This window comes from Hydra viridissima, unplaced genomic scaffold (assembly GCF_058129835.1).
Source record: "Hydra viridissima isolate aposymbiotic clone 2 unplaced genomic scaffold, HvirCarnegie_v1 scaffold_3, whole genome shotgun sequence".
In the NCBI taxonomy this organism is placed as follows: domain Eukaryota; kingdom Metazoa; phylum Cnidaria; class Hydrozoa; order Anthoathecata; family Hydridae; genus Hydra; species Hydra viridissima.
The window spans coordinates 16120555-16148210 of record NW_028324302.1 but is presented as its reverse complement, the minus strand read 5'-3'; the positions used below and the strand labels follow the sequence as shown (position 1 = coordinate 16148210).

Sequence of the window (27656 nt, the reverse complement as noted above, 5' to 3'; positions counted from 1 at the left end):
AAACCATATTTTTTACTTTTGAGTTTAAAAACATGAAAACATACTGCTTAAAAATCATAGTTAAAAGATTTATACGGGCTAAAAAACATTGATTAATATTAATAATGTTTATATATGTTATTTACTGATTTTTTTTAGTTAAAACGAACTGTAAAAATGAATGAATTATACTTTTATCTAATGAAGTAACCTTGATTTAAATCTTTAAGTTCAGACAAAGTTGCCAACTAACCTAAAGGATTTCACTAACATAATAGCTCCGAATATCCAGTAGTCATTATCTTAAATAAATAAACTTAAGTAAATAAAGTATACGAGGAAAAATATCTCAGCACTTATGAAGGTTAATAAATAATTTATGTTCTGATGTTTCATAACATGTGTTTTTAAAAAACATTTTTCTAAAAATGCTTTAAATGCGATAAACCGTTATCTCTTAAGAAAAAGTTTTAAACCTATGCATAAAGCAAAAATGGTTTTTAAGGTTAAATAGGATAGTTTTTGAATGACATGTATTTTTAAGTGATTGCTCGAACACGTAACTTCCTATAAATAAAGTAAATTAACTAAATTAGCGATTGCGATAATTTTTAAAAACTTGGCGAAACACAAACAAAACAAAACAAAGGAAAAACACACAACAGTGAAAATTGGCTCCCCATTGCCTACATAAATCTCTTTTAAAAAATGCATTCTCTCACCCTCCTTAAATTTCTCCTTTCTTAGGATTTCAGAAGAGTGTGTAACTCATTTTGAGAAGACTATATTTATCAGTATGTATAGTGCATAAGTTTAAGACATTCGATGACAAAGATTGTGGGATTGTTTAAGAAACAGATTCCTCAGAGGTCCGAAACTATTTAATCGCAGGCGGGTGTGTAACTGTAATGGTACAAATGTGCATATGGCACAAGAGCTATGGCGGTTTAAGCACATAACCTGCAATGTGTTAGTCTTGCTCTTGAGCGAGCATGAGTAATCGTTATAATTTTATATTTACAATTACTGATCTGGAAACATTTTTTACAACAAACTTTTTTTACTATTTAAATTGTATTAGCATAAGTTCTGTACTTATGTTAAAAGTTAAACAATCATATTTTAACATTTCTTCATTTCCGAAATATAGTTTTGTACAGGGGCACTTTTTTTTTTCAATGTGTTGTATGGAATATATTTGTTGTTGCTGCTGTTATGGGTATGTATGCTACTTTTTGTATTTGTATTTGTGTAGAAATAATTATTATACTTTCTACATATTTTTTAAATATACTAGTTATCAACATGTCAAATTCAATAAATTACACATTTGCTGAAATGAGTTTCCTCTCATGGCAACAGATACTTAAACAATGGTCAGGTGTTGGGCCATATAGGCAGATTATTGGTGATTTTTTGACAGATTTCACAGATGCTAACAGAATGGTTTCTTATGATTTGATGGCAATTTTATTAGTTGCTGTGCTATTTACATTGCATAGATATGTCACCACTTTGTGTATTCTAAAGGTAAGATTGATAAAATTTTAATCCCATCTTCTCTTACTTAATATGATGTTGCCTTATAAACAACTTTTACCTTATATTGCAAAAAAATTAAAAAACATGCAAAGCTTCAGCATTTATATCATTTGCAAAATAAAACAAACAAAAAAAATTTCACTAATAATCCAAAATGACTTTAAAAACTCTTTAATAGAAATATACTTATTAAATAAAACATTTATTTCTCGTTAATAGAATAAATTGATTTAATTGACATGAATTTTAATAATGCAGATTCAAGAAATGTAGTAAGGGCCTAATCATTTTGATCAACAGGTGGATTTACTGAAAAGTTTGCAATATTATAGGACTGTTTGAATAATTAAATTACTTTTGGGATAATGATATAAGTGAAAATTCAATGGTAAATAGTTTTTTTGAATATTGTAAGATAGAGAATGCAATAGAGAAACCTAAGAATATAAAAGTAAATGAATACAGAATATTAATAGCGGGTTAAATGTTTTAATCATTAGGGTTTTTTGGAAATATTTCTGTAGTTGAGTCCTAAAAAACATGCAGTCAAGCAAACCAAAAAATAATAAATGTTTTTTAAAAGTGTAACTGCTAATGTTAAAATAGAAAAGTTAGTGAGTATAAGTATAAAATTTTTAAAATAAAAATAATATTTGAATAATCAAAAAATCTTTTAATGATAATGCTATTGAGGTTTATTTATTCTGGCATTTCATTTGAAATTGCTTCTCATTAAATTTCTTAAAAGCTGCTTCTTATAAAATGCTAAACAATTTTTGTGCCAATATTTGTAATAAATAGTTTTTTGTTATTTGTTTTTTTTTTTGTTTGTTTGTTTTTTTGTTGTTTTTTTTTTTAAAAAAAAAGAAAGTTGACAGAATTAGAACTCTTAATGAATATTTTTAATTTAAGTATATAGATATCCAGTCCAAAAAAAATATTTGACAATAATATTCTCAAAGGTACTATATAAATTCAAAGCAGCATTGTCCTATTATTTAGGATAACTGATTTTTTTTTTTTAACTGTTTTATTAGCATTTATAAAACCCTGAAAATGTTTTATAGTTTTATGGTTATTTTTGGTGTGGTAATAGTTTTCAAACTTTAAAAAAAACTTTAAATAAAAAAGCATTAACATTAAAAAACCTCAGCTCAAAAAGGCTTTTTTTTTTACAAGTCCATATATGGAATGAATCAAATTACTTTAGTTAAAAAAAAGTCAACAACAAATAAACAAGATCAAAGTATTATCCAGTTATTAGTTTTTTGAGTTATAAATTACCTTAAAATAATGATTTGATAACAAGTGACAAACAAAATTTCAAAATAAAAAAATATAAAAATATTATAAATAAAATATAAGTATTTTTTTAAATAAGTTGTAATAAACAATGTATAATAACAACACTAAACAACCAAAAATGTAATTTTAGCATTATGTAGTTTTAAAAAACTGTAACATTAGTGATGATTATTTTTATTCTTTCTTATTAACTTTATATACTATTAGATGAAAGCTATATCTGTATTTATGCATTCTATAATATATAGTTTTTTTTTATTGTAAAGAGAATTTTTAAAAACAATGTACATTATTCCATCACATTTCTCTTTCTTTTTTTTTTCTTACAGAGTTAATAAACTTGTGTACTGAATGATTTAATTATTTCTCAAAAATATTTTTAAAAATATTACAAAATTGTAATTAATTATTCAAATATTAATACAAACATTAAGAAGATATTAACAACCATAAAATAATTTGTAGCATTTTAATTTCTTTTCAGTTAGTTAACATTTATTATCATCCTATAAGCTTCATTAAAATGGGTAAGTCATTTGAATATAATAAAGGATTGCTTTTCATTTGGTAATACAATTAAATAAAAAAATTCAAAAAATTCAAGCAATGGCAGCAAGTTGATGTGCAGATTAATTCACCCCCAGTTTTATTACTAAATTAAGACTACATAAAAAATTGTAAATATTTTTTAATAAAAAATTTTTAAAATTTTTGCATCAAAAAAAAATTATATTTTTTTGGTACTATATATATACTTTTTTTAAATTCTTCTATGTAAAGTTTTATAGAAATATTTTAGATATATTCAATTAAAGAAATACATTTTTGGTATACACAAATCAATTATTAATAGAAAAATAAAAAAATAAATATAAAAATGCAAAGTTTTGCTCATTTAAAATACAAAAAAAGTAAATTAAGTTGTACAATTATAGTTAAAATATCTGCACAATTAAAAAAAAAAAACAGAAGAAAAAAATCATTTTATTAAAACTTTTTGTAATTTTTTTTTCTTTGCATGTAGCCAATTTGGAAATACCTTGATCTTTTGCCAAAAGAAGAGAAAAAGTTCTATGAAAGCTGCTGCAAGTGTTTTTATTATGCTGTATTTTTTATTTGGGAGTATTACTTAGTCAACATCAAATACCCAGAATTACGCTACAGGCTGGCTTCTCATTGGGAAGGTAATATATATATAAATGTGATTTGTGATTATAGTAATTTTTTTTTTAGTTATACCTTTATTTAAAAATTGAAGGTAAAATTAAAAAAAAAATTGTTTGTTCTTAGGGTTTTATGTGGGGATGGACATTCCTGATCTTATAAAATACCTCTATTTGGTCCAAGCTGGTTATTATATACATTCAAGTTTTGCAACTGTGTTTATGGATGTGTGGAAAAAAGATTCTGTTGCAATGCTTTTCCATCATGTACTTGCACTAACTCTTATCCTTTTCTCATACTCAGTGAGGTATTTCCAATTTTTTTTATTTTTTAATTTAAAGTTTATTTTAAAAATTTTAAAAGGTTTGCAATAAGTATGTTAAATTGAAGGAATTTTGTACATTTAGATACCATTTGATTGGCTTAATTGTGTTGTATTTACATGATCCATCTGATATCATTCTCGAAGCAACAAAGCTTGGTGTATGTGTTAACAAGAAGAAAAAGAGTTCTGTACTAGAAGCATTAAATAATTTTGGATTTGTTTTTTTTGTGGCAGTGTGGTAAGTTGTTTTGTGTAAATCATATACATAAAATCATATAAGTCATATATTAACATGACACAGGAGTTTTTTGCTGTTGGATTGTAATTTCAAGTTACAGTTTGAAGAGATTGTCATTAAGAAAGAATTCATAATATTTTCTACCTCTGTAAAATATAAATGCTTGACTAAGTGGAGGTAAATTGAGTTTCACAATAAGTATAACACTTACTAATATAAACAAGTGCAGAAATGATCAGGGTGTAACTAATTATTTTCTAATAAGACAACTCTTTTCTAATAATTTGTGAGGTGACATTGAATGTACATCATAACAGTTCATCAATGTTTGAAGCATTTTGTCTACAGGTTCTTTTTTACAGTAGGGTTTTCCTTTTAGTTTGTATGCTTGTATATAGTAAATGCAGTGTTTTCTTAAGTGTTTCAACTTAATTATAGATTTTTGATGTCTTTATTGACCAAAAAAGTTCACAGAAATTGTTTTGTGGGGCAGCATCGTTTTTTAAAGCTTTGATTTTACTTTTTTTTAGGTACTATTTCCGTTTGTATGTCTACCCTCAAATTGTGTTATTTTCCACTGCTTATGTTTCTGTAAACACTATTCCTCACGACAAATTCTACCTACCATTTAATGCTATGTTGTTTATGCTATTTGCTTTAAATCTTTGGTGGTTTAACATGATTATTGGACTTGCTTACCGGATCGCTATGGGAAAGGTAAAAGAGTTAGATGACACAAGAGAATATGACAACGAAGTTTGTAAACCTCACCTTGATTCAAATGAAAACTTAACTGTTGTAAATAACGGGATGAAGTGTGTCAAAGGTGAGAGAAAATTAATTTCACTTAAAAATGATATCTTTTAAAAAGTAAACGTCTTTGCAGAGTAGTAACGTTTGATATTTTTTAGACCATCTTAAAAATGGCAATGGTATACGAAACAGAAGTTCCTGATTTACAAGTTTCTTGTCGTGTTTTTTTTTTTTTTTTTTTTTGCTCTCTTTCATTAATTATTACAATATGAAACAATTGTTTGTTTCTGCGCTGCGTAAATTTTTTGTTTACTGTTTTGGTTTTGAACTAAATAAAGCTTATAATTCCAATACTTTAAAATAATTATTGCTAAATAAAACATTTGTGAAGCATGAGGTTTTTGTTAGCCAAGCTGGTTTTGGCAATGAAGACTTCTGTTTCTATTTGTATAGAAATAATGATTGTTTTTGGAAAACCCGAAGCTAAGAAGAAATGTTTTGAATTTCTGAATATTTTTTTTTGTCGTTTTTGTCTCTTTATTTTTTTTACTTTGCTAAAGTTTCTTTGTATATGGAAGAAAATGTGTGATACAGTTGGATGTTTGTGTTGCTATTGGATGTGTGTTGTTGGATGTTTTAACATGTATATTATATATGCATTTATATATTTGTAATCTATGTATCTACATATTGACGTATATATATTAATGTATTTTTGCATTGGATATGTATGCAGAAATATGTGTATTGTGTGTATACATATATTCAGGTTCAGTATCCATCGAGCTATGAAAATAGAACTCTTCGCTTAATTCCCTTTAGGCTTTAGATGCAAAAAATCTTTGCTTAAAATAAAGGTGCAAGCGTTATGGGGGCTGGTCCTCGTATAATGTTGTGTTACCTCTCAAAAGATTAGTTATTTTTTCGCTTCAAGGGAATTTCGCGGACCTTTCTATCGTGAATCTTTGTGTTGTTGATCTGCATCTCAAAATACGTGAGCGGAAAATTTCTTGTTTTTTGAAAAAGAACTTTAAAATTTAGCAAGGAGGCTGGTCCTTCTGCTCTTCAAACATAAGAAGTAATTTATTTCCTTCTCACTTGAAATTTTAAAAATAAGCCGAGATAGAGTTCAATAACTTCAAAGATTTTGCGTTGATTATTTTCATAAGTATTTTAAAAAATTTTGTTCCACGTTTTTTTTATCAAGTTAATTTGATAAAGCATGATCAAATAATGATCATGATCGTAGAGTATTATTTTTCTCTTTTAAATATCGAATATTTTGACCATCGTTCTGTATATATTTGAGCAATGTTTCAGTAATTTTTTAAATCGTTATTATATGTATAGATGTTGATATTGAGGCTATTGGCGATACTTTCTAGTTACAACATGTTTAAAATTTTCCTTGTTAATGTTAGAATGATGAATCAATTTCTGTTTAACATTTATGTCATTTTCTTTTTCTATCTTGGCTGCGTTTCTTATGTTACACGCTATAAACGCGTTTTGTTATTTATCTTCTATTAAAGTTGTCAAATGGAGTTTCAATTTGTCAAAATATAGAAATTCAAATACTTTTGTTTGTTTTGATTTTTTACTGAGGCTTGTTTGCTTGTTTACCTTTTTAAAAAAAAAAACCACTAAACTTTGAGTAAACTAATGAGAAAGATTGTGAGGTTGCGGTGGAGCGGAAATTCAACAAGAACGATTGTGAGGTTGTGGTAGAGCGGAAATTTTAAGCTTATCACTATTCGGAAAATAAAAGTGTTTTTCTGACTAAGATTAAAACGGAACGAATTCAATTTTACACATACTTTTATTCGATGTCCTCCTTAAGAGTAACTGTCATAATGTTATCTTAAGGTTTAAAAAAAAAAAACCTGCATAAATAAAAAATAATTAGCTTTTCATTTAAGTTCTTTTTAACCACTAACTTTTTTCATTAACCTTCAATCTGTGGATAGTACGTAAAGATTTAATTAGCTTCTCTAGAAAGACTTGATATTTATAAGTATCATTGCGATCGGTGTCACGCTGAGTGATGGACCATTTTAGTGACGGAAAAAACTTTTTTTTCGAGCTTTTTTCTTAGAAGACTTTGGTTGATTATGCGTTCTTTACAAATATTTAACTTTTTAGAATTTACTCCAAAAAACTCCGATGAAAAAACCCCCACAGGACTTTAGATTGTAAGAAACTAGACAAAAAACTTTAAAGAATTAGTCCTTGGAATTCTGACGAGAAAACTCCACATTCTTGTTTGGATTCCTCTGGAGTAATTATCATTGTTTTCTGGCACGGATTCAAACTTTGAGGCGTTTAATCATAATTCAATAGATCGTAGCTTCGCACGATTGCCTTTTCAAGCAAGTGCAAATGTCAATTGTCTGAATCTGCAGATCCAACCCTTTTTTAAATTAAACAGTCGGATTCCCATTGTCTGTACCAGCTCTAAGTCGATTGTTATTTGTTTGCCAAGCTGGCACAATCTAGGAGCGTTTCTTAACCATTCCAACCCTTAGCCCCCACCCCGAGAGAAGAGCCAAAAAACAACCCAGGTTGGTGACAATCACTTCAAGTCTCAGTTCGACAGATTTAATACTTAGTGCCAGTCCTTTTTTCGAAGTTACAGACTTCCCTTACCTATATTGTTCAATGGACTAGAAACTGCTCACCTAGGAGACCTGCTGCGATTATGATCAAAATTCTTCAGGAGTGCAATTTACACTAAAAAAAAGTGTAGTGCTTTATCGGCTTTCAAATCGTATCTCCTGGGATTCAGATTCAAGGTGTTAAAAGAAAAGAGAGCTCTTACCTGGGCTCCTGCTGATTTCCCCAAGTTCAGTTGGGTTGCCGCACGTCTAACGCCAAAGCGCTAGATTTATCGCATTTTAGATCGGAATACTAACCTGTTCCCTTTTAATAGTGGATCTGAAATCGGACGCTTTGAAATGGAGTTTCCCTACCTCTTAGGATCAACTAAGCCATTCCCAACTGCTGTTCACATGGAACCTTTTTCCACTTCGGTCTTTAAAGTTCTCATTTGAATATTTGCTATTACCACTAAGATCTGTACAAGAGGCCGTTTCCCCAGACTCATACCAAAGACTGCGTCACAACACCCACACCCTCATATCGACGAACCTTCGTGTAGACACGATGTTTCAATGCCATGCATTTTAAGGGCTAGTTGATTCGGCAGATGAATTGCTATACCACTCCTTAGCGATTTTTATCTTCCATGGCCATCGTCCTGCTGTCTGGATTAAACTTTTTGCTAAGGTCTGAAAACAAACTTTTTTTTTTACAAAATTGTACATGAATTCACATAAATCGTTAATGATGTCAATAAAAGTATAACAAAAATAAAAAGATTGAGTTTTATTACAATAAATCAAAACGAACTTTTCTCCTTTAATGCTAGTTTATCCAACTGTGAAAGGGACTAGCTTGATAAGCCATATAAATCATGTTTAGTGTAGTCATGTGCAAAAATAAATCAAAAACATATTTTTTAGAAAATTTCAGAAAAAACACACTTTAAAACGCAATATTCATCAAAAGAACCTGATGGTGAGTGTTAGGTGGTCTTGCACAGGTGTAATCCATTATGATTTGATGAAACCTGGCTCATCGATCACAGCGGAAATGTACTGCAACTAACTGAATGAAATGATGCAAAAACATTAAGAAAAACAACCTAGATTGGTCAACAGATAAATCCCTATCTTGTTGCACGACAAAGCTAAATCGCAGTACTCATATTACAGTGGCAAAACAACAGGAATTTGAGTTGAACCTAGCTACTAATGACGACTACTTATTCCGCAATTTGAACATCTTTATTACTTAATATTAGGTAATAAAGATGTTCAAGAGCTCTTCAGCATTTCCAAACTCTTTTTCTTGGCTATCTAGTTTTTCACTTGCTTAGGTTCTTGACTGGTTTAAACATTTATCAAAAATTACTCAAGTGTACAATTTATCTCAAGTTGCTTAAAAAAAAAAAGAAGAAAGATATTTTAATTTGGGCGACCCTTTTTTTTTGGGCGAGAGGAATCTCAATCAAAGAATTTTTTTCGTTATAGATGGCCATTAATATAAAATTCATACGTAGAATTATTCAAAAACAATATTCGAAAAAATCAAGTAAAAAATACAATAACTAATTACAGAACGCTTATAAGTTCATAAGAAAGCTGTCTTACTTTAGGTGAACAAACTGTGACCTCATTCGCGAAAGTTTATCTTTGAGAGAAACGATAAAATCGTTGATTCGCTTAGATTTTTTTTTTTTTTTTTTTCACGAAAGTTTGTACATCTAAAGTATAAAGAAGTCAACTTTACCCAAATTTTTTAACGAGCTTGGATTTTTAATTAAAGAAATTGTATATATTTATGTTCACATTTATATCATATCTATTATACACATTCAAATCGTTTACATATTTAGTTTGATTTCAAAATTCTAACATAAAACTTTAAGTTTACCTTTTTTGTCAAATCTTCGAAATCTCAACCAAAAAAAATCAAAACCAAACAGTTGAATGCTCAAATATTTTGCTATTCAGCTACGAGCGAGACGTGAGCTCAATCGAGTTGTTTACAACGTTCTAAGCATTTTTAGAAATAAACTCTCAACTAAGTTGAAAGATTTTAACAAACTGGAAATTTAAAATATAAAATTTATGAACACCAACTAGGAAAACAAATAAAATTCTTTTTAATAATTGGATAAATACCACAATAGAACTTATAAACACCATTAAAAGTTCTTCGTCGTACATTTTAGGAAACACAACTAATTTTTCAAGTGAAATCAAAAGAAAAACAAAAAACAGAAAGTAAAAAATGAATAAATAAGATGAAGATAAAATAAATCTCAACTGACGTTCAAAAAACTAAAATAGTTTCAAATTTCTTATTTGTATTGCTCCTTTATATGATATTTGTTCGTAACCCTCTAACAACGTTTGGAAAAATATTCCTTTGATCATCTGCTGCTTTCTCTCCAATTTCATTAAAAACCTTCTCTTTAAAACTTAGAATAAGTTACTCGGTGTTAAACATTTGCTACTTTTTTTATATAGCAATCGTCGTTTTCACAGATGAAATCACAAAGTGAATCCGTTGGTGGCAGGAGGTACTAAACCCCCAAAGGAAAACTGATTGCTAGTGGATTCGGGAATGACGTTTAAATCTGCTGCATCTTCTTCATCTCGAAAAAATGTTTCTACTATCTCGTAAGATTTGTGATATATGTCCTCGTTTTCGTGCTGCTGCAGAACTTCGATCTTGTCTAAGCCTAATATATAAAAAATATAAAAAATATAATATATGTAAAACCTAAAATATATATTTAAACATAAATATTTTATCTTTTAATAAATAATTCATAATTTTTTTTTTACCAAAACATTCTTCAACTTGCAAAGCAAACTTGTTGGGTCGACCTGGACCAGCTAACTCGGCACCCGCGCGCAAAATGTTTTCGATTCCAGTCAACGCAACCATAACCACTTTTGTATCCATTACTGAAAGTAGGTCGCAAAGAGGTCGAATCGCTTCTTGATTACCAATATACCTATTGATTTGAAAATTTAAAGTTTAGTTTTTCCTTGTAAAACAACAAAACAGAAAGCAAAAAATCAACATACTCGATTTGTTGCGTTGATCCACCAGAAGTGGCGTTCGTTACAGCCCATGCCGCTTCTTTTCTAGTTTTAAATTCTGAATGACTGAGGACGTTTATTAAGGAAGGGAAAATATTTGCATCTATTATCGCCTAGAGATAAATTTGAGTAATTTAGCAGCTTTGTAAAAAAAACACCGGAAAATAGTGATAGGCTCATTGGGTTTATATATTTTTATGCAATCCTACCTAAAGTCTTTATTTTCCTAATGAAAAAAGTGGTAACTAACTTGGATTTGGTGTTTATTCCCAGCTGTAATGTTGGAAATCGCCCAGCATGCTTCTTTACGAATTGCTTCACGATTGTTGCTAAGTAATGACAGAAAGCTGGGCAGAACATTGCAATTCAAAATAACCTGCATGAGGATGAACAAGTTAAAACTTGTAAATGTTTTTATATAAAAGTATAATTATAAAAGCATGTCTTTTAATTTTTTTTGAAATAAAGAACAAAAAGTATAATTATAAAAGTACAAAACTTTGCAAGCATGCCTTTTGATTTTATTTGCAATAAAAAACCAAGAAAATTGCTTCTTTTTTTTTTTTTTATACAAAAATTCTGACTATGAATAAGGGTCATCAAGCAAAACATCAGACATTTTTTATAAAAATTCTGCAGATGAATAAGGGTCATCAAGTAAAACATCAGACATAAATACCAGTTGCATCTTTTTTTTTATTCATTAGAGGTAAGATTAAGTGCAATAAAACTGTTTTTCTGTAAAAATACAAGAAAATAACAATTTTCTTAATTAACTGATGTGGTTACAAAATTCTGAGCACATTTTTTTAAAAAAGCATAAAAAAATCCTAAGGATATTATTTTATCATAGATGGTAATAAGATATCATATCATAGATGGTAATAAGAAATAAGGTTTTCATTTTTTTTATTAAAAATTTACCTGAGTTTGAGTATCATCTCCAGTAACAATATTTCCAACTCCTCTTAAAGCAGCAGAAACAACATTATGATATGAGTGCCTGAAGAAAATAAATACACCCATATTATTCTGTGAGCTTGGGCAGTTGCCAAAGCTTAGTATAAAAGATTACATTTGAAGAAATACCTTTTTTTGTTTCATGTCAACTTTATTTGCTTAGTTTAAAAAAAAAGTCATGTTATTTTACAGTAAAAAATATTGATTGTATCCTTTAAGCTAGTTTACAGTTATCAGATTGAAGTTTACAGATTGAATACCTAATGTATCTAAATTAGCCATGCAAACTCAAATAAAAAAAACAAATGAAAAAATAATAACGTAAAAACTTGACTTACTGCAACAGCTCAACCAATCTTCTGCAAACTCCTGCATTAATGACAGCTTGTATCTTTTGATTAGGACCATCTGATAAATAGGCCAATGCCCAACATGTATCTGCAATAACATCTGCATCTTGGTGAAATATTAGTTTAGCAAGGGTGGGAAGGGCAACAGAAACTTTGCTGAAATCAGGAGGAGGGTTTTTCCCACGACATAAGTTTGATAAGCACCAAACAGCATTTCTTATTGTTGTAAGTTTTGAAGATGTATTTAGAAGACTGAAAATTTATAGTAAAGATTAAAGTTTTTTTTTTAAATTTGAAAATTTACTTACATTATTTTAACACAATATATATATAGCTATAAAAAAAGTTATAAATATTACCTTTAAAATACATCTAACAGTTGGCCAATGTGTTATATAATTACTGTTTTAATCACTATAAGATTGCGATATCTCAATTTGATGCAAAAATGTATTTTGCCAAACTTGGGCAATTTATGGACAATTTGTACTCAATTTAACATTACAAAATTAAGAATGTTCATGGTAAAATAAATATTTAAATTTTATTGGATTTCTTTTCATTTTTCAAACAGTCTAAAGTTGCTGTGGTAAATAACTGACCAATTTTTGGGTACCTTCAGCTGGATATTATTCTATGCTCTTTTGATGCTGGACTTGAGGTCACTTAAGTTGCTAGTTTTTTTATCTTGAGTCTTTTGACCCATATAATTTGGAGATGAAGCCAGGCATTCAAGAACTTCTTTGATGTTTTTTGATGACCATTACTTAAAACTTTGGAAAATGTGATTAGGGTCACTGTCATACTGGAAAACAAATTTGGATTCAATCTTTGGGTAAATTTTAAATAAAATTAAATATTGAAAAATGTTCAGAACATAATAAACAAAAAAAAATTAATTTGTGTGGTTTTATTTAAAAAACAGTGACTTCTGATTCCAAAAATCTTTATCACTACTGTGATATTTTCTTCCTGGCTAAGCTTGATGTGTAAGAAAATAATACAAACACTTCTTGGTCAAATAAAATTCAATGTAACATAACTATATATGAAATGTTATTACATTTTTAGATTGGGCGCTCTTTAGATATTGGCTGAAAATGGCGCATTATTTTGACCTTACATATCTAGTTTATGAAAGATTATTCCAAACTTACCTTTTTTCTCTTTAATTTCAGTTTAACTTTAACTAGCATAAAGTTAACTATTTATTTATCACTAAAATGACTAACTTAAGTAATGGCTTTATAAAATAACTAGTAAATATATCACTAAAATGACTTACTGAAGTAATGGCTCAAGTATTCCACATTCAGTAACATAGTTTCTAAATTCAGCACTATCACCAGCAATATTTCCAAGAGCCCATACAGCCTAAAAAAATTCTAAAACAATTTTAAACAACCTTTATTTCAGTTTTTAATTTACATTTCAAAAGAAACTTATCAATGCATTCTTTGAGAATACGATCAACCAAAAAAAAAAGAGAGAGAAAACACATTTTTTAAGTCTTTTATTTCAAAATGGCAAAATAGCAACAAATATAACAAAATAAGATTTCTTTCATACAATTACAGAAATTTCATAGAAAAAGACATTCTTAAGTACATTTTAGACAAAGATAGATTAGCATACAAAACTTATACATTTCAAAATCATATTTTTAAGAGTTTCCCAAAAAGTTGCAACAAAAGAAAAATTTATGCATCATGAAGAATGCCATTTTAAAATTATTATTATTATTATTATTTTTTTTGATCTTGCTTTAATATATAGTTATTTTACATTTACTTATTCATTGGTTTAATGAAACAAAAAACTCAAAGAAAAATTTAATAAAGAGTACAGTGCCTTACTTGATCTTGAACATCTTCATGAGGTGAAGATAAGAGTTGAATAAATGCAGGAACTGCTCCTGCTTCAATAACACAACAGGTCTGAGCAGATGTGCCTGAAGCAATGTTAGTTAGTGCCCAGGATGCTTCAAACTAAAACAAAGCATAAACTGTTAAATGAATTTAATTTTAAAATTCAACAACAAAAGTATTTTTTTAACATATTGTGGTTATTTTAAATTTCAAAATTTAAAATAGATTTAATAGAAAATAGTTGCATTAAGAATTCTGATTCAAGAAATTCTAAGGAATTTTCTTACCTGTAGGAGATTATGATCTGCCTGATGTAGAAAATATATTAAGCGAGGTACAACACCTGCTTCTATCACCTCGTCAATCGGTGGATTTGGGTCTATAAAGATTTTTTTTTTCTAAAAGTTTGATAATTAAATACTTTTATTTATAAGTTAAACATTTAGTATTATGTAAAATCTAAATACCTTTTGACAGCAATTTTCGAAACATCTGAGTTGAATGTAGCTGAGCATCTCTGTTTTCAGACATTATTTCAGACATCAAATCTGGAAGAGCTTCCCTGAACTAAGTGAAATACTTCAGTTTCAAGAAGAAACTTAGTTTCAGGAAGAAATGAATTCAGTTTCAAGAACAAATTAAGAACAATTATTCTTACTAACTTTTAGCTAATTTCTTTTTTATGAAATTTTAATATACATTGGTGAAAACTATTAAAATTAGGTAAATACAACTTCAACGCCATAAATTATTTAAAGTTGCCTAAGCATGAGGGGCTCTCAGTAGTGAGCAACCTTAAATGATTTCAATTTGAATTGGTCAGCATTAAAGTTTGGTTTATGACTAATGGTAAACAAATTTACTAACCCTAACTCTAGCCCTAAATCTTAAATGATAGTCCTAACCCTAAGTTGTGACATTTCAATATCAAAGAAATTCAAAGTAACTTAACCTCCATTATTTCAAAGTTTATGCAAATAAAATATGCTTAACTGAACATTTACTTTTAAAGCAATCAAATTCGGTATTTACATACACACATTCTTACTTTAATTTATTGACAAGTAAATAGATGTAAGAATGTTATTAAAAAGATCTGATAAAATATACTTATGACCTTATAATAGATACAGAATTAAAACCTATTTATGACACTTAACATATGACTTTGATATATGACACTTGAATTACTGTAATGTATAAATATTATTTATAGTACTCACAGAGCCATCATTGATGCTGAGAAAATTGTTTTCTACTCCTTGATCTTCAACATTTCGTCTTTTTGATATCTAGTGAAAAAAGTTTTAAATAATATATTTGTATAGAATCATTAAAAGATTTATACTTGATTTTTCAGGCATCTAAACATGAATTCATAAAAACATAACAGCTATCTTGTTTTGGTATCTATTATCTTAAAAACTTCCTTGCAGCCAAAAATCAATAAAAAAAAAAGCACTCAATTTTAAGTTCATCTTTCAGATAAGCATTTTTTTTTTCTCTCAAAAAAACTTAATTCTAAAAAAAAGTGCTACAACATACTTTCTAATAAATTTTACAAAGAAAAAAAACTTTTACATGACTTTTAGTGAATTTAAATTTACATGACAATTATCTATGTTATGTGACTTACCTTATGATTATATGACGTGACATTTTAAATTTACATAGAAATTACATTCCATTCAGCTTCTGCTGTGATAGAACTACAAATGCACTATAGTGTTTTCTTTTCTAACAACATCAGAAAAATTCAGTTTTCTAAAAACTCAGGACATAAATGTTGAGTGTCTTGAAAATTTGTAACAGTGACACTGAATTTAGAAAAAGAATGTCAAAAAAAAAGTCATTAACTCTACCCTACATAATACTAGACAGCTTTTTTGGTAATTGGCAAACCATTTTAACTTTCACAAAAGCATAAAACCTAGTTTTTTAGCCTTTTTCAGAGGGGCTTGAGGGAATTCTTTATGACCTAAAGCTTGAAAAGAATTTCACTTCTTTTAGTCGGAATATTTAATTAAAAATTAGATGATTTTGTTGAGAAGATAGAAAATGATAACATAAGATCAAAGGTTATCAAAGTGCATCAAAAGATCAAGTATGAGCTAATCACATATTCACATACTGCATAAATTTAAATGTACATTAACTTAACATCACTAATTTCTGGTCATAATTTCTTGATTAGCAATGTCCAGTGAGGTATCAACTATGAAATACAAGTAGTTACCCAATTATTGGGTAATCAGTTGGTTGTTAACTGTTGGATGGTGGCTTTTGGTGAATAAAAATAGGATAATCATGGTAAATTGTAAATCCTTTCTCTTTATCATCCCAATTTAATTCAATAAATTTAATTTTGAATGTAGATCAACAATCTGTAAAAAATATATATATCAGAACTGTATGCACGTTTGGTTAATACAGATGTAATTATAACCTTCTTGTAAATCTTTAGTTTTTACATTTCATTAATTCTATGTTAAATGTAATATCAAAAGCTAACTACTACTGCTTCTTTTATTTCTAGTTTCTTTTTTTTCCTACTGATACATCAACTGGTACATAACCAGAAAGAGTTAAAAATTGATTCAGTAGTTGATTCAGGAGCTGGTTTTCCAAAACAGACTTAGAAGTTGGAAGTCATTTTTTTTCTTTTGGCTACCCAACCCTCCTCTAACAGTTTTACCTGTTCTACCAGTTTTATTCTTCTAGAAAAATAACTTTGAACAATAGACTGGCTGTCTTTTAAAATATACAGACAAATAGACATTTTGTGGGATTCCTCCCATTACCTCTAGTACAATTGAAATACAGTTCATTGGTGTCAATTGCTTCTGAATTAATTTGGTATTGCTGACAAGCTAAGTGGATATTGCTTTGATACAGAGTGGTCACTTAAACACGGATAATTATATAAAACAAAAATAACTTAAACAAGCTCTTTTACTTTTTATCATTTTCTTTGTAATGTAATAAATGGATGTTTTTCAGAATGGTGTGTACAAAGTAACATCTGTCAAAAAACCCACATATTTTTTAAGTAGCTCATAAAAAAGTCTAAGGCTGTCAAAATAGGTCAATATAAAGGCATCAGCATTTTCTGATGCAAACTTGATTCATTCTGGCTAACATTCTCATTTTCAAATAAATTTTTAAAACCTAGTTGAACAAAGCAACTTATTTTCTGAGATGTAATTGATGATAACATAATTCCCAGGGATTCTTAATTCCCCAAAATTTGCAGTTTTATTTGTTGATGTAACTATTTAAATAACCTGCCTTATCACTCATCATTAAGTATAATGATTATCTACACTAAAAGAATTGGAAAGTAGAGTATTAATAGTTAAAAAGTTGTATAATTCAACCACTTTTAGTATGTAAACAGAAGTTCCAACTAAAACCTTTCAACCAAGAGCACTTTACACATCAAATCAGTCTTCAGTTTGGCAATGGGCAAGTCGCTGCAAATGTTCACTTGTGACACCAAGAGAGTTTGAGGTTTTTTAAAGATGACTTGCCACTAACTATTTTATTACTAACAGTTGACAAAGCATTTGGATTTAAAACCATAGAAGAAAGCTTACAAATAGTTTGGTCAGATTACAGGAAGTGGTGTTGTGAAACATGCTTTAACATATACTTGAACAATCAAAATGTCATGGATTCCTTTTTCCTCTCAGTTTGCAAGCCTAAACTGTTCATATAACATCCATATTTTGAAGCTGTAAATAGCTTTAGTCATCAATCTCATGTAATGTAACTCTCCTGGTTTTTTAAAATTCAATCCTCTCAATAGAAACTCCTTATGAAAGAAAATTACTAATTCAAGAAACTCCATATAATCTGCCCTTAGTTGTGTATCTTGAAGTTTGTCATTAGCAAAATTGATAATATTATCTCATGCATGCTTCAGTGCATTAACAACTGCTTCATGTTACATACCAGTATTATGCTTAGCCACATGTGTATTGCTTTTACAACAGCCATAACCTGAGCCTTTCCTGTGCTTGCAAGTATCAAAGGTTGTGAATAGTCTTTACCTAGTTCAAATGGTATTGCTGTTGATGCCTGAAGGTTCCATCAAGATAATCAAAGTTTCAGGAATCTGTTTTTCTGATCAAGAGCATTCCAGGTCATCAAAAGACGTTTTATGTCTTTTAGCACTTTTTCTTTCTTTATGAATTAGGGCATTATCAACCCCAGTCATCCAACTATGCCAACCTGGTTCAAATTGGGCAATCAAGAAGTCTCAGTCTTCTTGAATTGTAATTAGCTGAAAAGGTTCTTGAACCTTTTTACCTAAACTTTTTAAGCATCAGTCAGTGTTTATGATGTTTTTAAATCTATTTTTTATGATGCTTTGTTGTGGACATAGCAATTGTTGAAGCATCACTAAAAAAGTCAAAACTAAAAGACTTAGTTGTAATACCGGTAGTTTGATATCAGTACAAAACAGTCTGTGCTTACTGCATTTTAGAGTTTTGGATTTAGGGTATTCTCAAATTTTATATAGAGTGCAAAGGTAACAAGTGATACGATTTCCAATGAAACATGAATCACTAACCTGCTCTTCGCGTTTTGTTTTTCTTATTTGTACTCCTACTTCTTCTCGTCGTCTTCTTAGTTCTTGAGAATCTAGAGACTGATTTTTATACTTACTTATTCTTGTTGCCATTTTACCAACGGGATATTGGTATCTTACTTTAAACTTTTAGTTTTATTCCATTTTAATCAGAGACGGAATTTCCGACGGTTCGAGTTGCGAGTTCATATTAGATTTAATGGTACAATAGGTTCGGAATAAAATCTCCGGCTTTAGTTATTATTACTTTTTTTTATTAAAATAATAAAATAAATTAATCAATTAAAGATAAAAAATAATAATAATATAAATATGAATTAGTGTGAATTTCTAAACATTGAACTAGCGTAATTACACACGTGATTGAGACTGGGTTAATGTCTGATAGAATTAAGCTCGAACTGGCGTGAACGCGAATTGGCGTGTGTAAACGTATTACGGATACAGAATAAAACGCAAAATGGAATTAAGCACAGATTTATTGTTATTTTAATGGTATTATGCAAAAACTTGGTTAATTCGCATCACAAGTTTAGCGCTTCGTAGAAGTTAAGGAATTACATTTGCTGATATGTTAAAGTATTCACCACAGAACAGTGATGTAATAAAACCTATTATTATTTTGTGTTTTGTGATAGCTTGATAAATCAAACGCAGTAAGATTTGTAAAAATTTGTAAAATTTTAAGATTCAAAAGTGACATGATCTAACCGTAAAATGTTGAGCTCATCATTTTCAGGCAAGATAATATAACATTCATCGTTTTCGACTTTCAAAGATTTAAGCCCAAGTTGATTTTGTAATCTTTAATTTATTGAAGCCTCTAGTCAGAGTAATGGTAAACAATGCAGGTTTGTTGTAAGCTGTGATGAAGAGTAGCAGACATTTCTGTAGACAATCCTTTGTGTACATGTAGCTTTTTTCATCCAAAACGAAACAGTTTTTTGTTATCAACAAGATATCGGTACAAGCTGGGACGTCAAGTCAAAACTTTAATGGAGAAGTTAGCTCAGCCAGATAACTAAGAGTATTTGTACTTACTTAAAACTCTAAAGGTTGTGTAAAACGACGAACGTGCACATTTCATTACAATCTTTCTCAAAGAGTCAACAGAAGGCATAGATTTGTACGAAGCAACTTAATAAGTAAAAAATCTCGAGTTATTGTTGTCGGCTGAAAGATTGTGGTTGAAAAATTTCAAGAAATATTCGTTGAGATAAATAACTGTCATATTTCAAAATTTGACAGCTATTTAGCTCAACGGTAAATAACTTTCGTATCATATTAGGGGAACATGGGGCAAGATGACAAACGTTTTGAAAAGCAATAATATCTTATTCAATAACTGTTTCAATAAGTAAGACTTTATCAAAAAGTGGGAAAAAAATTGTTATGCGTCACATATGTATAAAAAAAACACATATAAAAATTAAAAATAGCCTGGAAAAAACTCATTAACCAGTTACCTCAAATTATCATCTTGCCCCGTATGCGGGTAAAGATGGCGACTTTAAATAAAGTAAATTCCATTATACCATTACCTTCTCAAATAACACGATATCATAAATTCTAGTTAATAAGATGTAATACAAATGGTTATGTAACTTTTTAAACAATTCAACTATATATTTATATAGGGCTATGCAAAAAAAACCAACTAATCAGTTCATAGCAAATTCCAACACAACAAAATAAAGCAAATGTCAAACAAAATATTTTAATGCATAATAAAGCAATGTAATAATTACTAAGCTACACAAAAGTTATTACAGTGCTGGTTTGCGGTAAAACATGTACTTTGGTGAAACGAAAAACGAGTCATCATGCCCCGTTCATCTTGCCCCTAGACTACTTAATCTTCAAAATGACTCAGAACTCTACATAAATAAGTTATCATAGCTTAATACTACTTGTATGGCTTCCAAATTAAACAAACTGAATGAGAAATTCTTGCTTACTTTTGGTTGGTGATGTAATGATGAAATAAATCAGATACAAAAGGATAAATTTTTTTTCCCTTAATATAGGAAAAACCTTTTTATTAATTATCTTTGATTCCGAAAATAATATTTATAAAAAAAGCATAAATAAATCTAGTAGATGTAATCTACTTCCCTCTCAACTACAGTTAGATGTCATATTAAGTTGAGTTTTGAAGATAACAATATGTTTTCATCTTGCCCCATTCGTCATCATACCCCATGTTCCCCTACTGGATATATGGAAATTTTTAACTTCAGCTTACACCTAATGTGTTAAGTTGAAGTTAGGTTAACAAATAACATATTCTAATTTTTATTATACATACCTTAAATACTGTATTCAAATGTTACCATTTGGTAGACCAGTTTGAACATTATCCTAAAGGTACAGTCTACATTCACATCTGTGAATTAAGCATCTTCCAAACAAATATGTGAACTTGCTATTGATAAGAATAGAAACTATTTAGAAATCAGTATTAAAAATAAAATTGCTCAGGTTGTTGAAATACAAATTGTTATCAACAGCATTTGTTGTCATAGGAGGCTAAAATGGTCAGCGTATATGATGTAGCGCACTCTCCGTAGATGCAAAAGATACTTTGGTCGCTGGTAGGTCGTTAACTGTCATCTCATTGAACATTTCTTGAAAACATCCTAATGTCGTTTCAGCAACTCTTTTTGATTAAGATTCTTTTCGTTGCTTGGTGGGTGGTTACGTGAATTTGTTTTATTAAGCTATTTCTTTCTTCCTTTCCTGAATGGTTTGTGCAGAATTTATACATTTGAAGCCCCAAACTTGCTTGTCAGTGCCTTATTTATCATTACATTAGTAAACTGTGGATCATTTTTTCTCCTCTCTCCATCTTGTGACATGACGAAGCTTCTTTATTCGATCGTTTCTTATTCGATTGTTTCTTGTTCGATCATTTCTTATTCGATCGTTTCATACATAACAATTGATGATATAATGGCCAAGTTATATCAACCATTCTGCATCTTCTAAATGGGTTATATCTATAATTCTAAATTTTAGAAGATATTTTTTATCCACGCCAGATGATGCTCTTTTTCATCTGATGATTTAGATTAATGGGCTTTTACTAGGGCTTGCATGCGATTAATCGCACGATTAAATTTTTTGATCATAATTAATCGCGCGATTAATCGAACATTATAATTTAAATAAATAAAGGAAACAAACAGGAAAAGTTTTTTAAATCATTTGATCTATTTGCATGCAAATGATAAAACATCATAAAAAAGTTCTAATTATAGTTTATATTGTTTCTAATACAACCAATAAAAATAAATTATTTTAAAAACTTGAAACAAAAAATTTCTTAAAGCCAGTCTTTTAAACATAATAACATGTTCAATGAATCTGGCAGCAGAGATGATCTGTGCTTGTCTGCAATGAATCCAGCGGTTGAAAACAGTCTTTCGCATGGAACTGTAGTCGCTGGAACTGACAAATATTTCTTTGCGATTGTTGCTAATCGAGGATATGAACCTTGATGTAGCTTCCACCACTGAAGAGGATCTGAATCCATTTTGGCGCAGGGTTCTTTTCGATATCGACTCACTTCATCTTCACTTGGGGAATCAACTTCATCCAGATCTGGTAGATTGAATGCCATTTTAAAATTTTTTGCTGATGGCTGTTGCAAAATAATTATTCAAATATTACCATAAATAAAGCATATAGATATTATCTAACTATTTCAATTAATATTATAGTACTCATAGAGTTTTATCTATCATTAAAACGATTATTTTAATAAATGCAATTTTGAATCTATTATTATGTCATTAGAATAATTCAATAAAAAAACAATATCAAATTTATTACTACAAAATGCTCACCTCTTTTGGTTCTTGTTCTATTGATACTGGTCTGAGGTCTGGAACAGATTCAAGAAGCTTCGATAATCTCTGCCAGACATTTGATCTTTCATTTGAAGCTATAAACGATAAATTTTTAAATCTTGAATCCAATGCTGACGAAATTTGCAACCAACTATCATTCGAAAAATCATTAAATCTGCGCTCCATTTCATTTACAAATTTTTCTTTAAATAGCGCGATGTAACGAGGATCATCATCTTGAATAACCATTTCACATGATAAGTGGCATATAATTGGTAAAACCACCGAACTAGATACGTATTTATTACCACCTAACAATTCTGAAGCCACTTTGCATGGTTGCAAAACATCAGCAATTTTCTCTATTTTTTCCCACTCTCTTTCTGTCAAAGTCTGTAAGTAATGGTTTTGCTAATCAAGTGTTACTGTGATGGCTTTTTTATGTTTCAACATACGTCTCAGCATATCATACATGCTATTCCACCTTGTAACAACATGCTGAATTAGATTTTCTTGTGGCAGGTCGAGGTCAATCTGATTTTCATGTAATTCCATATTATTTGCTGGACTATGTTTAAAATGTCCAACAATTCTGTGACATTTAGCTAGTGTTATGTCAAATGCAGTCTCTTCAATGGCAGATTTTATAATTAGCTGAACGGTATGTGCGAAACATGGAAGATGTTTGAAGGGAAAACTTGATACAGCCTTTACAATGTTTATACCGTTATCAGTACCAATAGAAAATATTTTTTCAAATAATCCCCATTCATCTGCAATATTTCTGATGTGGGTTGAAACATTGTCACTGGTGTGTCGGTCCAATGTTTGATGAACACCTAAGGCAAATGAGTTCAACATCCAGTTGTTATCTATCAAATGACATGTTAAACCAAGGTAACTGACATTACCCATTGAAGACCAATGATCACAGGTAATTGCTATACTAGTAGCCATGTTTACGAGGTCTATTTTTTTTTTCTTCTCGTCTTCATAGAGTGTTTGCATTTTAATTTTAATTGTGTTTTGACAGGGAAGATTGTAACTGTAGTCGGACGTTGCTGTTCGAATGACATTCGTCAAACCTGGATCTGTAACAATGTTGAGTGGTCGACAGCTACTGGCAACCCAGCAAACAATGGCTTCCGTAATTTCCTTTGATTTATCTGCAGAAATTTGTTTATTTACGCCATTTTGTGATTTAATACTGTCCTCAATTGTAAGTTGTTTTGAGGAACTCACGATCTTGTTTTGATTTTTACTAGTAGTTGCGAAGAACACGTTTTTACTGTTCAAATGATACTGAAGCGTTGCACAGTGACTCAAAACAGCAAAAAAATGGTAATAAACCCCTCACAACTTTTCTATAAATTAAGTGCCCTTTTTTAAAAAACATTAAATTGCAATAATTTTTTATTTCAAAAGTATAAATAATTGTTTCATAAAACTTTTATTTTGTATTTTATAGTTAAAAGAAGTAAAAAAATTTGATATTATTTTCAAAGAAATCTGAAAAAAGTGAGATTTTTATTTAACTAAAAATGAGTATTTTTAATTTAAATAAAAGTGTATATTTATTTTGAAGATAATATTTTGGCTCTATATATTTCAAATTTACTCAAAAGAAAAATAAGTCTGATTTTTTTGTTTAAATTTAAAGACTTTTCTAAAAAAAAGGTAGCAAGTAATTGTATTTTTTTGGTTTATATATCAACTAAAAAAATGTTCCACCGAGTTCCAAAAATATATACATTTTTTCTAGTTAATTAACATTTCTACTTTTAAATTATAAAGGGATTACTGCGGTCTCCTGCGGTATTGGAAGTTATTAAAGAAATATAAATGCTGATAAACACTTAAAAACCTTGTTTTCCGCCATTTTTGAAAGTATTTATTATTTGATAAGTGCAACATGTTTGAGAAAGCATAACTGAACAACTTTAGTATTTCCTGTAATATAAAGTTACTTAGTAATATAGTGTTATTACAGGATGTAAAAATGTGACAACTGTTAAAGCCAGTTTATGATCATTACATTTATCCTACCTTGCACAGTATTTTCGAGGAAAAATTGAAATGCTATCCTGAGAATATACATTTTTCTGAAATTTCTGCAAAGTGTACTCTTCAAAGCATGTTAGATCACACTGTGAGTAGAATAACTGAAATGATTGATATGCCTAATTGTGGTTAAGGTAACGAAATATTTGGAGTTTTATATGGAAAGATTGGTTTTGATGGAGCATCAAGCCAAAGTATTTATAAACAGAAATACTTTGAGACAAGCATCACAAGTATAGAACTTAAGAGTGAAGAAAATCTTTTTAGTACAGTTTTTGTGCCTTTATTGCTCAAAGTAGAAGATGGCAAAATTTGGAAAAATCCTTTAAGTTGTCCTTTAAGTTGTCCTTTAAGAAGTCCTTTAAGTTGTCACTTTTGTAGACCTCTTCATCTACAATATAAAAAAGAGAGTCCAATTTTATCCAGAGAAGAAGAATCAGATCTAAAAAATCAAATAAATACCTTGAAGATGTTTTGCAAAGTTTTTGATATTGCAGGAAGAAAGGTGACCTTTAATATCAGCTATAGAGTTGATCTAACAATATTTGATAATAAAGTAGTTAACGCACTTACAGAGACAAAATCCACTCAATCCTGCAATGTTTGCAATGCTAAACCCAACAAAATGAACAATATTGATTTATTAAACGCAAAAACTGAGAATGAGTCAGCCTTGGGGCTTGGAATTTCAGCTTTGCATTACTGGATAAAATGCTTGGAATTTGTTCTTCATTTGAGTTATAAAATTGAAATTAAAAAGTATAAGCCAAAAACAATAAAGGAAAAATTATCTGTAGACTTGAAAAAAAAAGAGATTCAGGTACTCTTCAGAGAACGGTTAAGCTTATATGTTGACAGGCCTAAAACTGGGTCTAGAAATACCAATGTCGGCAATACTGCCAGATGAGCATTTGAAAATAGTAAAGTTTTTTCTGAAATTACTAAAGTTGATTGTGATATAATTTAAAGATTGCATAATATTCTCATAACCATATCTTGTGGATATCCTATTAATATCAATGAATTAGATTTATACTGCACTGAAACAGCAAGACTTAAAGTGAGTTTGTACGACTGGTATGTTATGCCTCCCACTGTACATAAACTGCTGCTTCATAGTTCTTCCATATGATATAAATTACCTTTTCCAATCGGGGTATATTCGGAAGATGCACTGGAGAGTTTAAATAAACAGATAAGAAATTCTAGACTTAAGCACACGGCAAAAATATCAAGGTTAAACACAATGATGAATCAGATGCACTACTTTCTAGTAAGATCAGATCCAAAAGTATCAAGCATATCTTTTAGAAAACATAAGAGCTATCAAGGAAAACCGTTACCAGATGAAGTTACTAAATTAATTGTAATTTAAATTATAAAATGAATGTAATAAAATACAGTTTTTTTTCTATATGTATCAACCTCCTTTAATAACCATTTTTATAAAAATATCAAGTAGAGTAATATATCAAGATAATGTGTTTGTCAAGATAATGTGTTTGTCTTGAAGATTCTAAAACTTGAGAAAAAATTTTTTTTGTACGCGTATAGTCACCTTAAACGCGCGTTGAAGCTACGCATATAATAAAAATTTATTAACAAATTTGAAATCTTTGACCCAAAAATTATTATTTTGATATATAACATTATTGATTTACGATTTATGTCAAATTTATTTAATTTTTACCGTTTTTTGATCGTTCTGAGTCACTGTGCGTTGTAAGACTTCGGTGATATGCAAATTCTTTGGAACAATATTTACAGATAACCAATTTTTTTGATTCGTCTTTAAAAATAAAGGCTCCGTTGAGGATAGATTGATTGCCGTTTGAACCCATAATTTAAATTATTAACAAATAAAGTTCATCAGGATAAGATATTAAAATTTTGGAAATTTAATAAATTTATTAACGAAACAACAACGCGATCAAAACAATTTCGAAAACAAAAATTATAAGGTAAGAGAGACATAATTGAGACAAATAAAACAAAATGGCATCATCAATGAGTAAACATTGATTAGAAATAAGAAAGTGGTATAAAAATTTCTTTATTGCTCAAAAATTATTTTTTGATGCTAACCAAAATTAGCATCGCCAAAATAATTTATGATCTAATCTAATCGTCAGGGTTAGGGTTAGGGTTTTATGAAAATTTATGAGTTAAAAAATTTCATCTGCGTTAATTTTTTTAACTTGCGTTAAATTATTAGCGCTTTAACGCGTTTTAACGCGTTAACTTTGCAAGCCCTAGTTTTTACACATTCTAAACTAGCGCTGATTCCTCTAAAAAAAACTAATAGTTTGAACTGGATGTATTTGTTAAAACAAAAATGACGCCTTGTAAACTATTTCACAGCCTTAAAAAAAAAACTACAAAAGTAAGTGGACCGAGAATATCAGAAATAAAAAAAAACTTACTTTGTTAAGTCTAGATTTGGCTTCAACTCAAAAAAATAGTTTAAACTCAAATGGTATTTTGACAAACAATATTCAAAGTGATTATAAGAGAGACCAGCAAGACTAGAAAAAGGGTTCATTAGAAGAATATTCTCAGCCTTCAATAGCAAGTTATTTAAAACAAAAGTTTAAACAGGATGATGATTGGGAAAAAGTGAAAGAAAAACTAAAATTAATATTGATTGAGAATCAGTTTTTTGTAAGTGATGCTTTATGCACCATATGCATAAGAAATAAATCAAGAGAGATATTTTTCTTTCCTGCTACTTTTTTTTTTTAAATTTCTAATTAAAAATTAGCTACCGATGGCATGAAAGATTGCAAATTAGGTTCTAATGGTTAAATCACTAAACCGAGTTCAACCTAGTCTTCCATGTTCTTTAAAAAAGCTTTGCATAAGATTTGGTCATAAGATTTGTTGACATTAAAGTTGTATAAAAACAACTAAGATTTGTTGACATTAAAGTTATATAATTACAATTATTTTGAAAAATAGAAAAAGGAAAGGAAATAAAACCATCTTTCAAAT

At 29.1% G+C, this 27656-nt stretch overlaps 3 protein-coding genes across 5 annotated transcripts; 1 reads left to right on the top strand and 2 right to left on the bottom strand.

Annotated features, from left to right (window-relative positions):
• Positions 1–1248: 1248 nt before the first annotated feature.
• Positions 1249–5624, top strand: LOC145180720 (ceramide synthase 1-like). Its single transcript, XM_080055655.2, has 6 exons — positions 1249–1509; positions 3851–4010; positions 4117–4297; positions 4398–4553; positions 5084–5379; positions 5465–5624. The coding sequence occupies exons 1-6, from the start codon at positions 1285–1287 to the stop codon at positions 5506–5508; spliced, it is 1062 nt and encodes a 353-aa protein (XP_079911781.2). The 5' UTR covers positions 1249–1284; the 3' UTR covers positions 5509–5624.
• A 1138-nt stretch (positions 5625–6762) lies between these two features.
• On the bottom strand, positions 6763–26614 carry LOC145180717 (importin subunit alpha-6-like). 3 transcript variants are annotated; one of them, XR_016450533.1, is made up of 14 exons: positions 26356–26614; positions 15383–15451; positions 14627–14726; positions 14447–14538; positions 14148–14279; positions 13577–13665; positions 12280–12543; positions 11906–11984; positions 11232–11357; positions 10967–11094; positions 10721–10893; positions 9801–10614; positions 9518–9630; positions 6763–8972 (listed from the first exon to the last, which is right to left on the bottom strand). XR_016450533.1 is itself a non-coding variant. In XM_090081142.1 (12 exons), exons 3-12 carry the CDS (start codon positions 14700–14702, stop codon positions 10424–10426), a joined length of 1350 nt encoding a protein of 449 aa, XP_089937268.1. In that variant the 5' UTR covers positions 14703–14726; positions 15383–15451; positions 26356–26614; the 3' UTR covers positions 9703–10423. The 3 variants fall into 3 exon arrangements, 2 of the variants coding, with proteins under 2 accessions (XP_089937268.1, XP_089937267.1); XM_090081142.1 differs by lacking the exons at positions 6763–8972; positions 9518–9630 and having other exon boundaries at positions 9703–10614; XM_090081141.1 differs by lacking the exons at positions 6763–8972; positions 9518–9630; positions 26356–26614 and adding an exon at positions 18736–19002 and having other exon boundaries at positions 9703–10614.
• Positions 21494–22872, bottom strand: LOC149891193 (E3 SUMO-protein ligase ZBED1-like). The gene is made up of 2 exons (XM_090081143.1): positions 22602–22872; positions 21494–22396 (listed from the first exon to the last, which is right to left on the bottom strand). Exons 1-2 carry the CDS (start codon positions 22851–22853, stop codon positions 22079–22081), a joined length of 570 nt encoding a protein of 189 aa, XP_089937269.1. The 5' UTR covers positions 22854–22872; the 3' UTR covers positions 21494–22078.
• Positions 26615–27656: the final 1042 nt, after the last annotated feature.

What these genes read in the sequence shown, in the direction of transcription:
- LOC145180720 (XM_080055655.2), top strand. Translation starts at nt 1,285, where the DNA reads ATGTCAAATTCAATAAATTACACATTTGCTGAAATGAGTTTCCTCTCA. An exon ending in GCTGGCTTCTCATTGGGAAG is followed by an intron (nt 4,011 to 4,116) that starts GTAATATATATA and finishes GTTTGTTCTTAG; the next exon opens with GGTTTTATGTGGGGATGGAC. An exon ending in CGGGATGAAGTGTGTCAAAG is followed by an intron (nt 5,380 to 5,464) that starts GTGAGAGAAAAT and finishes GATATTTTTTAG; the next exon opens with ACCATCTTAAAAATGGCAAT.
- LOC145180717 (XM_090081141.1), bottom strand. Translation starts at nt 18,846, where the DNA reads ATGGCAACAAGAATAAGTAAGTATAAAAATCAGTCTCTAGATTCTCAA. An exon ending in AAACAAAACGCGAAGAGCAG is followed by an intron (nt 15,452 to 18,735) that starts GTTAGTGATTCA and finishes TTTTTTCACTAG; the next exon opens with ATATCAAAAAGACGAAATGT. An exon ending in GAGATGATACTCAAACTCAG is followed by an intron (nt 11,358 to 11,905) that starts GTAAATTTTTAA and finishes ATCCTCATGCAG; the next exon opens with GTTATTTTGAATTGCAATGT.
- LOC149891193 (XM_090081143.1), bottom strand. Translation starts at nt 22,853, where the DNA reads ATGGTTATTCAAGATGATGATCCTCGTTACATCGCGCTATTTAAAGAA. An exon ending in TAGAACAAGAACCAAAAGAG is followed by an intron (nt 22,397 to 22,601) that starts GTGAGCATTTTG and finishes ATTTTGCAACAG; the next exon opens with CCATCAGCAAAAAATTTTAA.